This window comes from Colobus angolensis, unplaced genomic scaffold (assembly GCF_000951035.1).
Source record: "Colobus angolensis palliatus isolate OR3802 unplaced genomic scaffold, Cang.pa_1.0 Scaffold509, whole genome shotgun sequence".
In the NCBI taxonomy this organism is placed as follows: domain Eukaryota; kingdom Metazoa; phylum Chordata; class Mammalia; order Primates; family Cercopithecidae; genus Colobus; species Colobus angolensis.
In genome coordinates this window covers 669686-683079 of record NW_012118588.1, presented here as the reverse complement: position 1 = coordinate 683079, position 13394 = coordinate 669686, and the positions used below count along the sequence as shown (strand labels likewise).

Sequence of the window (13394 nt, the reverse complement as noted above, 5' to 3'; positions counted from 1 at the left end):
TTTTTTGAGACAGTCTCGCTGTCACCCAGGCTGGAGTGCAGTAACGTGATCTTGGCTCGCTGCAAGCTCCGCTTCCTGGGTTCACACCATTCTCCTGCCTCAGCCTCCTGAGTAGCTGAGACTACAGTCACCCGCCACCGCGCCTGGCTAATTTTTTGTATTTTTAGTAGAGACAGGTTTTCACCATGTTAGTCAGGATAGTCTCGATCTCCTGACCTCATGATCTACCTGCCTCTGCCTCCCAAAGTGCTGGGATTACAGGTGTGAGCCACAACGCCTGGCCCCCTTTTTCTCTTTTACTTTTGTTTTTCTTCTTTTCTTTTTTCTTTTTTTTTTCCTTTTTTTTGAGACAAGTTCTTGCTCTGTTACGCAGGCTGGAGTGCAGTGGTGTGATCATAGTTTACTGCAACCTTGAACTCCTGGGCTCAGGCGATCCTCCCACCTCAGCCTCCTGAGTAGCTGGGACTACAGGAACACATCACCACACCTGGCTGACTTTTAAAATTTTTTGTAGAGATAAAGTTTCACCATATTGCCCAGGCAAGTCTTGGATTCCTAGAGTCAAGTGGTCCTCCTGCCTTGGCCTCCCAAGGTACTGGGATTACGAACATGAGCCACTATGCCCAGCCCATTCCTTTTGTTTTTTTTTTTGAAACGTAGTTTCACTCTTGTTGCCCAGGCTGGAGTGCAATGGAACGATCTTGGCTCACTGCAGCTTCGACCTCCTGGGTTCAAGCAATTCTCCTGCCTCAGCCTCCTGAGTAGTTGGGATTATAGGCATGTGCTACCACGCCTGGCTAATTTTGTATTTTTAGTAAAGGCGGGGTTTCTCCTTGTTGGTCAGGCTGGTCTCAAACTCCCGACCTCAGGTGATCCACCTGCCTTGGCCTCCCAAAGTGCTGGGATTACAGGCATGAGCCACCACACCCGGCCAGTCCATTCCTTTTTTTAATGATTTGATTTCTGAGTCATTGAGGGTGCCATATGAACATACTTCACTGTGATTATTGCTTTATCTATTTTTCCTTTTTATTCTTTTTTCATTTATACATTTTTAAAGTTATGTTGTGTGCATACAAATGAAAATTTATTGTATGTTCCTGGAGAATTGACCCTTTTGTCTATATAAAATACCTTAAAGTCTGTCTTCTCAAATACTGTGTGATTTGTCTGTTATTAGTATGGATATAGCACCTTTCTTCTGTAAGATATATCCTTTTTAATTCTTTTATTATTTCAGTGTCTACATTTTTGGTATTTCTTTTCTAAGTGATATTCAATTATGTTTTGTTTATCCAGTCTCACAATCTTTTTTTTTGTTTTTTTTGAGATGGAGTCTCATTCTGTCACCAGGCTGGAGTGCAGTGGCATGATCTCAGCTCACTGCAACCTCTGCCTCCCGGGGTTCAAGCGATTCTTCTGCCTCAGCCTCTCGAGTAGCTGGGATTACAGGCACCCGCCACCACGCCCAGCTAATTTTTGTATTTTTAGTAGAGATGGGGTTTCACCATGTTGGCCATGATGGTCTCGATCTCTTGAACTCGTGACCTGCCCACCTCAGCCTCCCAAAGTGCTGGGATTACAGGCGAGAGCCACCACACCTGGCCCACAATCTTAGTTTTTAAAAATAACTTAGGTAAGTTACTATGTATGGGATTTTATATCTACTCTCCTATTATTTATTTTATATTTCACTTACTTGCTTTAAATTCCTTGTCCTTTTTTCCTTCCTTCTATTGGATTAAATATTTTTATTGTGCCATTTTTACTCTGTATTAGCTTGTTAATTAACCTTCTTTACTTAATCTTTTATTATTAATGCTAATAAATAAAACCAGCTTATTACTGTCCAAAATAAATTTTTACTTTTAATAATTCCCAGACAGTGGTACAATCTTAAAAATTAACAGCATTTTTGGCCAGGCACGGTGGCTCATGCCTGTAATCCCAGCACTTTGGGAGGTCAAGGCAGGCAGATTGCCTGAGCTCAGGAGTTTGCAACCAGCCTGGGCAACACAGTGAAACCCTGTCTCTACTAAAATACAAAAAAAAATTAGGTGGGCATGGCAGCGTGCTCCTGTAGTCCCAGCTACTCAGGAGGCTGAGGCAGGAGAATCGCTTGAATCCAGCAGGCAGAGGTTGCAGTCAGCCAAGATCACCACTGTACTCCAGCCTGGGCAACAGAGCGAGACTTGGTCTCAAAAAAAAAAAAAAAAATTAACAGCATTTTCTTCCTTCTACCTTTATTTTTGCTATGTATTTTAATTCCACATATATTTGCAATCCATTAAGACATTATAATTATTGTCTCATGTAATCAATTGTATTTTTATTTATCCACATATTTAACTTTTCCATTGCTTTTCATGCCTTCTTACATTTTCATATTTCCACCTGGAATTATTTTTCTTCTACCTGGAACACATCTGTGTTTCTTTTAATGTAGATCTGCTGGTGACACCATCTCTGTTTTTATTTGTATGGAACTATCTACTTCATGTTTAATTTTCAGAGATATTTTCTCTGTGTGTTGAATTCTAGCTTGACAGTCGGTTCTTTCAACACTTCAGATGTTACTTCATTGTCTTCTGGGTTCCACTGTTTTCATTAAGACAATGCCAGTCTTAATTTTGCTTTTCAAAGGTAATGTATCTTTTTTTTTTTCAAGCAACTTTCAAGTTAATCTTTGGTTTTCGGTAGTGCCTAGGTGAATTTTCTTTGTAGTTACCCTTGGAGTTTATAGCCCTTCTCAGAGTTCATTTTTCAACCTTTTTCTTTTTAAATAGTGTTTATCTTTTTAGCCGTGTTTTACTATGGATATTTTCTGCTTATGTATTTTTGTAGCTCACTATTCGTCTCTTCTGCTGTGTTTGATATCTTGTTAAAGACTATTGAATTCATAGCCGGGTGCAGTGGCTCACGCCTGTAATCCCAGCACTTTGGGAGGCCGAGGCGGGTGGATCACCTGAGGTCGGGAGTTCGAGACCAGCCTGACCAACATGGAGAAACCCCGTCTCTACTAAAAATACAAAATTAGCTGGGCCTGGTGGTACATGCCTGTAATCCCAGCTACTAGGGAGGCTGAGGCAGGAGAATGCGGAGGTAGTGTTGAGCCAAGATCGCAGCATTGCACTCCAACCTAGGCAACAGGAGTGAAACTCCGCCTCAAAAAAAAAAAAAAAAAAAAAAAACTATTGAATTCATAATTTCAGTTATTGTATTTCTCAGTTCTAGAATTTCCATTTGATTATTCTGTTTCAATTCTTCGTTGTAATTCTCATCCCTGTTTCCTTGAACGCGTTAATCGCGGTTGTTTAAAGGTTCACATCTGATAACTCTGGTATCTGTGTTCTGCGGTTCTTTTTCTATTGTCTGTTTTTCCCTCTTCATTTAATTTCTTAGCACAGCCGGCCTTTTTTTATTGCGTCCCTGACCCTATGTGTGACGGAGAGCAGAAGCTCTAGATGGTGTTCTTCCAGAGAAGATTTAACTTCCCTAGTAGCAGCTAGAGCGCAAGCAAACCATCCTCCTCCAGCCAAGGGCTGTAGTAGCTGGAGGTTGGTCACAGTATTTGTAAAGCTTTGTCAGCTGCTTGTTTGCCCGTGCTGCTGGTTTTGTAGCCCGGCAGTTGCCCGCGCTGCTGGTTTTGTAGCCCAGCAGTTGCCCGCGCTGCTGGTTTTGTAGCCCGGCAGGAGTCCCAGCTGAGAGCTTCACATGTTTATCATGACCTGTCCTTGGAAGGTCCCGGTTCTGTTGTACCAAAAGACTGGAAAATTCTGGATTTCTGCTTAACTGTAATCTTTTGCCCTGTAAACCTTAAGAATTCAATAAAATGTTTGAGTAACAAGCCACTGAGTATTGGGATCACCTCTCTATATTTTCATTCTCTCCCAGATATTAGACTATAAAGTCGGCCTGGGTGACATCTCATGCCTTCAGACAGATAACTTTTTTCAGTTCAGATTTTCTAGTTGTTTCTGCGGAAATGTTGGTCTGCCACGGGCTACTCTCTTTGGCCGGAAGTGAAAGTCAGTCCTCAACATTTTGACATTTGGCAGTACTGATGTTTAACTTTGACCATTCTTTGTTTTGAACAGGGATATATTATTCTGAGCTCAACAGGATTTTAGTCTTGAAATGTGCCTGTTTACCTTTCTTTTCCTAATAAGTAAAGAGGTTTGTTTCTTTGATTCTAAAAAGATACCAGGAGTGCCTTTTTGTAGAAGATTTTCTGGAGCGAGTGGGAAAAGGAGGTAATAAGGATGGCTTGTTCTCGATAGGATTTCTCATGAATTTTGCATCATCTGTGTTTAGAATGTAGTCCTTAGTATTACATTTTAGCCCCTCTCGTGCTTGCCATGAGAATACTTGCTGGCAGTGCTTACAGCTGCAGCGTTTATCCTGAGATAACTTTGCCACAAAATGTCTCATGGCACAGTTTCCTCCCCTGGTGTCACATTATTCATCCGGGTTTGGAGACACTGCCTCCTCATAAGCAATAGGAGGTCCTTATTATTTTAGTAGATATGAACATTTCACACAGCCTGTACAGCAGCCTGGCTTTTTATTATTCATCTGAATGCTCAAATGAGCCTATATGTTGATTTTAGTTTACTCTAGAGTCAAGGTTTTTTCCTACCAAGTGTTGACTGCTATTTTCAGTGGTTTCTTAAGGCCACATCTGTGTTGTTTTAAAAACCATCTCATTTGAATGGACAGGGCACTTTTCTTCTTGTCTGTTAGCATCATGTGGTCTTTATCCATTTTTTGTTTTTGTTTTTGTTTTAGGCTTAGAAAATCAGATAACTTCCCTATTATCACAAAGAAAATATGTGTTGTACTGAATTCTAACCCAGGCCTGTGACTTCTAAGATCATGCTTCCAAGCTCTCCTACCTCATACATTATACGTGAGGTCAACCCCTGCCACAGTCCCCTGTTCACACCTCTTTTCTGTCCTTTCTTGTTGTTACTTCAGAAAATCTTCCGACTCGAAACCTGTCTGTTAGCATTATGAACAGGCTCATCATCTCGCCCCATCCAAATGTTCTACTAGGGTAAAACAGACATTTTTATTTTTGATGTGTTTCAGACTGGATGACCCGGCCTGCCAGTAAGAAATCTACTCTCAAGGTGGCGATTCCTGAAGAAGAATTGGGCCAATGGACAATAAAGGAAAGATTCAGCAGCAGCAGTCACTGGAAGTGTGCTAGCCTGCTGGAGTGGCAGTGTGGAGGCCAGGAGATGAGTTTGCAGCGAGCGATACTCATTCACCCCAGCACCCCATCTGGGATTGGTGAACAGGAATGGGATGAATCTGGCAGCACTATGAGCTCATCTCTTCACAGTGCTCAAAGTCAGGGATTCCAGCCTTGCAAAAATGCCTTTGAGTGTAGTGAGTGTGGGAAAGTCTTCTCTAAGAGTTCAACTCTTAATAAACATCAGAAAATTCATACTGAAAAAAACCCAAATCAGAAAATTCATGTTAAAGAGAAAAGATATGAATGTAGAGAATGTGGGAAAGCCTTTCACCAGAGTACGCACCTTATCCATCACCAAAGAATTCACACCGGCGAGAAACCCTATGAATGTAAGGAATGTGGCAAGGCCTTCTCAGTGAGCTCCTCACTTACGTACCATCAGAAAATTCATACTGGAGAGAAGCCTTTTGAATGCAACTTATGTGGAAAAGCTTTTATCCGAAATATACACCTTGCCCATCATCACAGAATACACACTGGAGAGAAACCTTTTAAATGTAACATTTGTGAAAAAGCCTTTGTGTGCAGGGCACATCTTACCAAACACCAGAATATCCATAGTGGAGAGAAACCCTATAAATGCAATGAATGTGGAAAAGCCTTTAATCAGAGCACAAGTTTTCTTCAGCATCAGAGAATCCACACTGGAGAGAAACCCTTTGAATGTAATGAATGTGGGAAGGCCTTCAGGGTGAACTCTTCCCTTACTGAACATCAGAGAATTCATACTGGAGAGAAACCTTACAAATGTAATGAATGTGGGAAAGCTTTCAGGGATAATTCATCCTTTGCACGACATCGGAAAATTCACACTGGAGAGAAACCTTACAGATGTGGCTTGTGTGAGAAAGCCTTCAGGGATCAATCAGCACTAGCCCAGCATCAGAGGATTCATACCGGGGAGAAGCCTTATACATGCAACATATGCGAAAAAGCCTTCAGTGACCATTCAGCCCTCACCCAACACAAGAGAATTCATACCAGAGAAAAACCTTACAAATGTAAAATCTGTGGGAAAGCCTTTATCCGAAGCACCCACCTTACTCAACATCAGAGGATTCACACAGGAGAGAAACCCTACAAATGTAACAAATGTGGGAAAGCGTTTAACCAGACTGCAAACCTCATTCAGCATCAGAGACATCATATTGGAGAAAAGTGACATGAGTGCAGTGTGTCTGGAAGACCTTTGAGACTGAGTAGATTAATTATTGAATGTAAGATAATCCATTCTAGAGAATAACTATGAAAGCTTACATCAAGATTGTCACTTTATTTACTGAGGGTCAACTTTCACAGTGTCATGGGGTTTGGGCATTTAAGAATGGCAAACACTCAGCCAGGTGCGGTGGCTCATGCCTGTAATCCCAGCACTTCCTGGCTAACATGGTGAAACTCCTTCTCTACTAAAAATATTAAAAATTAGCCGGGCGTGGTGGCAGGTGCCTGTAGTCCCAGCTACTAGGGAGGCTGAGGCAGGAGAATGGCATGAACCCGGGAGGTGGAGGTTACAGTGAGCTGAGAGCATACCACTGCACTCCAGCCTGGGTGACAGAGCGAGACTCCATCTCAAAAAAAAAAAAGAAGAAGAAGAAGAATGGCAAACACTCCTCATTCTTTAATACTGCTTCAAATAGCAGCACTGTTTGATTTGTCTGAATTACCAAGTATCAGAACCAAAATGGAGCTTCATTAACAGCATTAAAATTGGTTTATCAAATTACATTTTGACTATTAGAGAAACTGGAATTGTAAAAATTAAAGTTGAAAAGCAAAGGAACAAAAAGGTAAAATGGCCTACAAGCATTTCACTCTACTAGATTCTCTTACATAAGAGAGTTGCCACCTTTAATGGAAACCTTAGTCCTCTCCTCACCCACACCACCAACACCCAGTGTAAAGAAAGTTCAGTCACCATGCACCACCAACAATTATTTAAATTATGCTTCCCACTTTCTGCTTCACACCATCCATTGTCACATCTCTCTGGTCTGTGTGTCTGCTGGCTTAATCCTTGTAGAATCCCTGTGAGATGATTCATTTGCCCCAAATGACCCTCTTCTGACTTAGCAACTCCTAACTGTCTGCATGGTGCCACCTATCACTGCCCCCTATGGGGAGCATGGTGATCTGGTCTCAGTCACAGTCCATGATTTTGAATATCACACCCAAATCCAGCCTTCAGAACTTGGTATCTCTGTCTAGAAGGCACAAGTTGATCAAAATTCTTGAGTTACACATTTCCTCTGGGCTTCAGCTTGACTGACCCTGGGATGGTACCTGAAGGAGGGGCTTTGCCTATGCCGCCTTCACCCTCCAATTCTTCTGTACTTAGTGACTCTACACATCAGTCAGGGACTTGCTCAGCTTCAGGTGCAATGATCCCACCCACTTAAGTTGTAGTTTTCCCAATCACCTCCCTCTGTCATTTCCCATTTCTCTATGTGCAATTGATGTAAGAGGTGAAAGCCCCAAGGCCAGTTCTCAGAATGCTCTGACCCACTCTTCCCCCGGCGGGACAGTCCACTGTGTCCACTGCATTAGAGTACATTTCCTACTCCCAGGATAAACTGCTGCATCCTGGTCCTTCCCCTGCTTTTTCTAGGTTTCTGGAGGTATTAATTCTATATTCATAGGAAAGCAGACAGCTTTGCTTTCTGCTTTTGCATTTGGAAGTGGTCATTTCCTCTCCTCCATGTGGGCCTTCCACTATTTAAAGACTTATACTGACAGTGGTGAGAAAAATGTTGAGTAATTCCATGAGTCAAGAAGAGGTCAGTAGCTCCATTGACATTCTCTGGCAAGGGCCATGTCCATGTTCAAAAGTTTGAGTGGTACAGTAGTCCTGCAGGTATGGTTCCATTACCATCTTTTTTTTTGAGACAGAGTTTGAGACACTGCACTGTCGCCCAGGCTAGAGTGCAGTGGCATGATCTCAGCTCACTGTAACCTCCACCTTCTGGGTTCAAGTGATTCTCCGCCTCAGCCTCCCAAGTAGCTGGGATTACAGGCACCCACCACCGTGCCCAACTAATTTTTTGTATTTTTAGTAGAGATGGGATTTCACTATGTGAGCCAGGCTGGTCTCAAACTCCTGACCTTGTGATCTGCCCACCTCGGCCTCCCAAAGTGCTGGGATTACAGGTGTGAGCCACCGCACCCAGCCACCTTCACAGTCTTTAATCCTTCAGTGCTTTCAGTAGAAATCACACAGATAAATAACATCTGTGCTCCATCTCACACACACACACACACAGCCTCTGGGGGCCTTCTCCCTTTCCTTACCACAAGGAATGGAGGAGTCTGCACCACTGCAAGCTGAAACATATCATGCAATGAAGACGGGAGGCCAAGCAAATTATTCTGCAAAGTGAAGTGGCAAGTTCCTGGTCTGTGGAAGTTCTGTCCATCAAATTGAGCAACCTGCTGACCCCTCAGAATGCAGCACCTGACCCCCATGTTACAGAAGAGGATATTCTATATCATGGTAGAACTCAGTGGGCTCTGGGTTGCAACACAGACTTGGAAGCTTCCAGCAGCTTCAAAGTCCAAGTAATCTACATTCAGCCTTCATCTAATAAAGGCCACCTTTGTGGGCCAGCATCTCCTGTTAACTGATCAGCAACTCAGACTTTCTCCCCTAGTAAGCTGCATGTGAAACAGTATTTCAAGAGGTTTCTTGGGATTGCCTGTGTCCCATTCCCTCAGAAGTTCATCTGCAGCTTCACGCGGCTGACACCTCAGATTCCAGAGTAAACCTACAAAAACCATGTTCACTGCTACAGATGTCTGCCTTCACCCCTCTCCATGTAATGTGCCAGGTCTTAACTACTACCCCCTTGCCTTGAATCTCTGAGACGCACGTTTCTAAGCTGAATTGGTTGGTTGGTTGATTTTTAGTGAATGCATGAGAACTACCAGTACTTGGTATATGCCTACAGTTGAGCCAGGGCCAAGGCCTGCAGCCAGATCAAGAATCTCATTCATCTCAGCCATGGCTCCAGGAACTATGCGTTCAGCAGCGTTAAGTGCAGCCTGAAGGCCCCCCATCTGAGATGACTGCACTCTCCCTGAGTTCACCTGCCGTCAGGCCTAGGTTTTCATGAAATTAGTCTTCTGAGATGCCTGTTCCCTCATCCCTGGCTAGGAAGGCAAAAAGTAAGTCACTGGCCTATTAGATGTGCCCAGGCTGACTTGAATATATTTATGGTACTAGTACTTGGCCAGGCAGTGGCTTTATTGTATTATACTGTGGGGTTATAAGCTCACTACGTAGCCTTCTCAACTAGGGGAGTGGACATTGCCTGGGTCCTAGCCATACTCTTCTCACGTGGATGATGCAGCATTCTAACCTGCCCCAGCTCAACCCCTAAAAGTACATTTCTGAGGACTCTGCAGTAAGACTTTTTCAGCCAGTCTTTCCTACCAGCTGATCTGTGGAGTGTTAGACATTTCAGTAGCTACTGAGAGGGAGTTTTCTGTACCCCACCTTCAGCTGGGTTAATCCCCAAACAGCCAGTGTTTCCTAGGAAAAGCAGTTCATTTCATACCTTGCTTTTCTAGTCCTAATGGCCACGTAGACATACCCAACTGTGGCAAAATGAAGGACCACACACGATTTGGGACTCTTCAGGGACAGACTTGGCCACCTGGTGATGTGCCACCTTCCACAGCTCCGTCTTCACATGTCCAGCCTGCGCCTGCTTCATGTAGTGCACAAGACTGTTCTGGCACACCACGACCGTGACCTTCACATGAGGCCAGTCTCCCCGCCCCCTCACCTGGGCCATAGAAAAAGGTAAGAGCCTGAGAAGCAGCTCCTGGCCTCTCCTCCCATCTCGGAGCCTTCTGAGAGCCATCACGGTGCCAGCTCCACTCTGCCCAGTTTGAGGAGGGAATTAGCATCTAGACTTTGACAGGTTCTTCATTTCTATGGGCTTCCGGGAACAGCCACTGAAACTGCCTCCTCATTATAGAAAAAGAAATTGCTTCAGATTTCCCCTTTCAGATTCCTCTGCCCATCTCCTGCTGGGTGCCCCTCATCTCCAGCTGACTGATTTGTTATCTGGGTTCTTTCTCCCTGCCTGCCTGTTTGCCCAGTTTTGACAGCGCCCTCTCTAAGATGTTACCTTCCTCCATATTCACTAACTGCTTCTAGAACAGCACTTTGTCCCTGCAGCAGACTCAGCCTTCCAGGTTACTGTGCCTAAGTCTCAGTCTTGGAACAAAATTGCTTTAAACTGAATGATTTTGGTGGAGAAAACAATTTAATTCAAACTTAATCCAAGAACGCCATAGCCTCCCCCTGTTTGATTCCTCTCCTTTCCTTCCTGTTCCTTTGCACTTTGCCCCACCCTCCCCTATAGTACTGGCTTAGTCAGCAGCACAGTATGGAGACATCCATCTCTCACCCTCCTCTGTCCTGCAGTTGGAGGGCTCCCTGCTTCTTGGCACACCTCAACTCCTGCTAAATATATCTTTGGCAATTTAAATATTTTTATAACAGTTTGTGAAGGGAAAAGAATGCAAGCTTGGTTGTTTCTGATCACTCAAGGACCTCTTGGCGGTGCTGATGGTCATCCTCTGCAGGTGCCAGCACTGGGTGGCACGGTGGCACTCATACTCCCTGTGTTCCATCTGCCACCCTGTGTACCACATGCCACTCTCTCTCTCTGTCTTTTTCTCTTTCCCTTCCTTCCTTCCTTCCTTTCTTTCTTTTTCTTTCTTTCTTTTTCTTTCTTTTCTCTTTCTTTTCTTTCTCTCTCGTTCCCTCTTTCGCTTTCTCTCTCTCTTTCTCTTTCTTTTTCCCTCCCTCCTTCCTTCCTTCCTCCCTTCCTTCCTTCCTTCCTTCCTTCCTTCCTTCCTTCCTTCCTTCCTTCCTTCTTTCTTTTCTTTTTTTCTGATGGAGTCTCACTTTGTGGCCCAGGCTGCAGTGCAGTGGTGCAATCTTGGCTCACTGCAACCTCTGCCTCCTGGGTTCAAGTGATTCTCCCAAGTAGCTGGGATTATGGGCGCACGCACCCGCGCCAGCTAATTTTTTTGTATTTTTAGTAGAGACAGTTTCACTGTGTTGCCCAGGCTGGTCTCAAACTCCTGGACTCAAGTGATTCTCCCAAGTAGCTGGGATTACAGGCGCCTACCACCACGCCTGGCTAATTTTTGTATTTTTAGTAGAGACGGGGTTTCACCATGTTGGTCAGGCTGGTCTTGAACTCCTGACCTCGTGATCCACCTGCCTCAGCCACATCACTATCCTTAAAAAAATGTTGACAATAATTATTCATCAGTGTGTCTTTCTGAAAATAAAATGAGAAAAGTGCCCAGTTTCTAAGATGTACAAGTTGCATTTTTGTCACCTGGTTATCTAATTAGATGACACTAATACATGGCCAAAAGCATTCCAAGTGTTTCTCTCTGTAGCCAGCCTGGCCTGAGCCCCTCCACAGTGACCATCGAACCCCCACGTGGTCCTCGAAAGCAGAGGCTTCATGCTGTGGAATATAAAGAGCTGTACCCCCACCACTGGGGCTAACAGTTCACATCTGAGGGTATGCCTGGTACCAGATGCTATTGTAAGAACTTTACATATATTCCTTCATTTAATCCTCACAATTGCATGAAACCGTTACTTCTATCCTGTTTTGTATTCTGTTATGAGGTAGTTAATGAGATGGAGCCAAAAGAGGCAGAGGAGAGGCTCAGGATAACAAATGTACTCACTATTCCTAGAGACAGGAGACAGGGCAGGCCACACAGGGCCATGTGGGCCAGGCACCAGGGTGTTCAGGAGGCAGAAGACAGGAGTCGGTGGGGAGTAGGGGGAAGCATGAAGCCAGAGTCTTTCTTTGGGTTTCTGAGGGAAAGGCAGGGCAGGGTGAATGGTTTAGACTGGCTCGTTTGTGTAATTTCAGTGGGCTCTAAGCTATAAGGACAGTGGGGGCAGAGGGGCTCCCTAGGTGCCTGGTGCTTGGCCCTGGGATGATGAAGGCAGAGGAATGTCACTCCTGGGGTGTGTGGGACTGAGAGAGGAGGCCCGGCTCTGGCTGGTTCCTGCATATCGAAAGCGTGCCCAGCTCAGTCTTAACTGTCTCTTAAGAACTGGCCAGCCCCAGGAAGGGCAGGCTCTGTCTGTCCCCAGCCAAAAGGGTTTTTTGTTTGTTTGTTTTTTGAGATGGAGTCTCACTCTGTCACCCAGTGTGGAATGCAATGGTGCAATCTCGGCTCACTGCAAACTCAGCCTCCCGAGTTCAAGTGATTCTCTTGCCTCAGCCTACCTAGTAGCTGGGATTACAGGCATGAACCACCACACCTGGCTAATTTTTCGTATTTTTGTCGAGATGGGGTTTCACCATACTGTCCAGGCTGATATCGAACTCCTGACCTCAAGTGATCTGCCCACCTTAGCCTCCGAAAGTGCTGGGATTACAGGTGTGAGCCTCCGCACCTGGCTAAAACATAACATACAGAAAAATTTTAAATATATACACAATATATTTCACAACTATTTTATGGCTATACCACATTTTACCATCTATTTTACAACTATGTTGGCATAAAGACAAAAAGTTTTCCTTCTGATTTGGGGAGAACTTAAAACATTTCCATGAGCCCCTAGAGGCACTCTGGGCCCCAGCCACTGTCCCCACTGCCCCTAATGGACAAGTTGGCACTGCCTGGGGTTGGTGGGTGAGGAGGGCTGCGGCCACCTGCTCACCTGGAGCCTAAGGAGGTGGGGTTCACCCAACCACATGAGCCAAGAGTGGGAGAGAGGGGTCCACAAGAAAAACCCAGGGTCTTTCTCCAAAGAAGACAGGATGTGGAAAGGTCCCACGCAGGCAAACCACAGATGACCCCAGGCCCAATGCAGCTGAGGCTGAGGCTGCTGCCTTTGGCGGCTCAGCCCCTTCTCAGATCCACACTTTCTGGGCCAGGCCTGAGGCTGAGCCATGTGGGGGTGAGAGAACCAGGAACAGGGGGAAGATGCAGGGTGCTGACCTCGAGGACCTATTTCCCTGGAAAGGCAGCAGTTTGAGAATAAAACCCAGAGGACTTTCTGATAGTGGTGGCTTGTAGCAGACCTGGCTGAGGCTCCTTTCCTTTCCTTTCCCTCCTTCCCTCCCTCCCTCCCTCCCTC

At 44.8% G+C, this 13394-nt stretch overlaps 1 protein-coding gene across 3 annotated transcripts in view; it reads left to right on the top strand.

Annotated features, from left to right (window-relative positions):
* Positions 1 to 6636, top strand: part of ZNF454 (zinc finger protein 454) — a 22242-nt gene extending 15606 nt beyond the window's left edge. For all 3 annotated transcript variants that reach the window (XM_011960161.1, XM_011960162.1, XM_011960160.1), the window contains exon 5: positions 5092 to 6636. In XM_011960161.1, coding sequence (XP_011815551.1) covers positions 5092 to 6422 — 1331 coding nt within the window. In that variant the 3' untranslated portion in view covers positions 6423 to 6636. The remainder of the gene's footprint in view (positions 1 to 5091) is intronic.
* The last annotated feature ends 6758 nt before the right edge of the window (positions 6637 to 13394 follow it).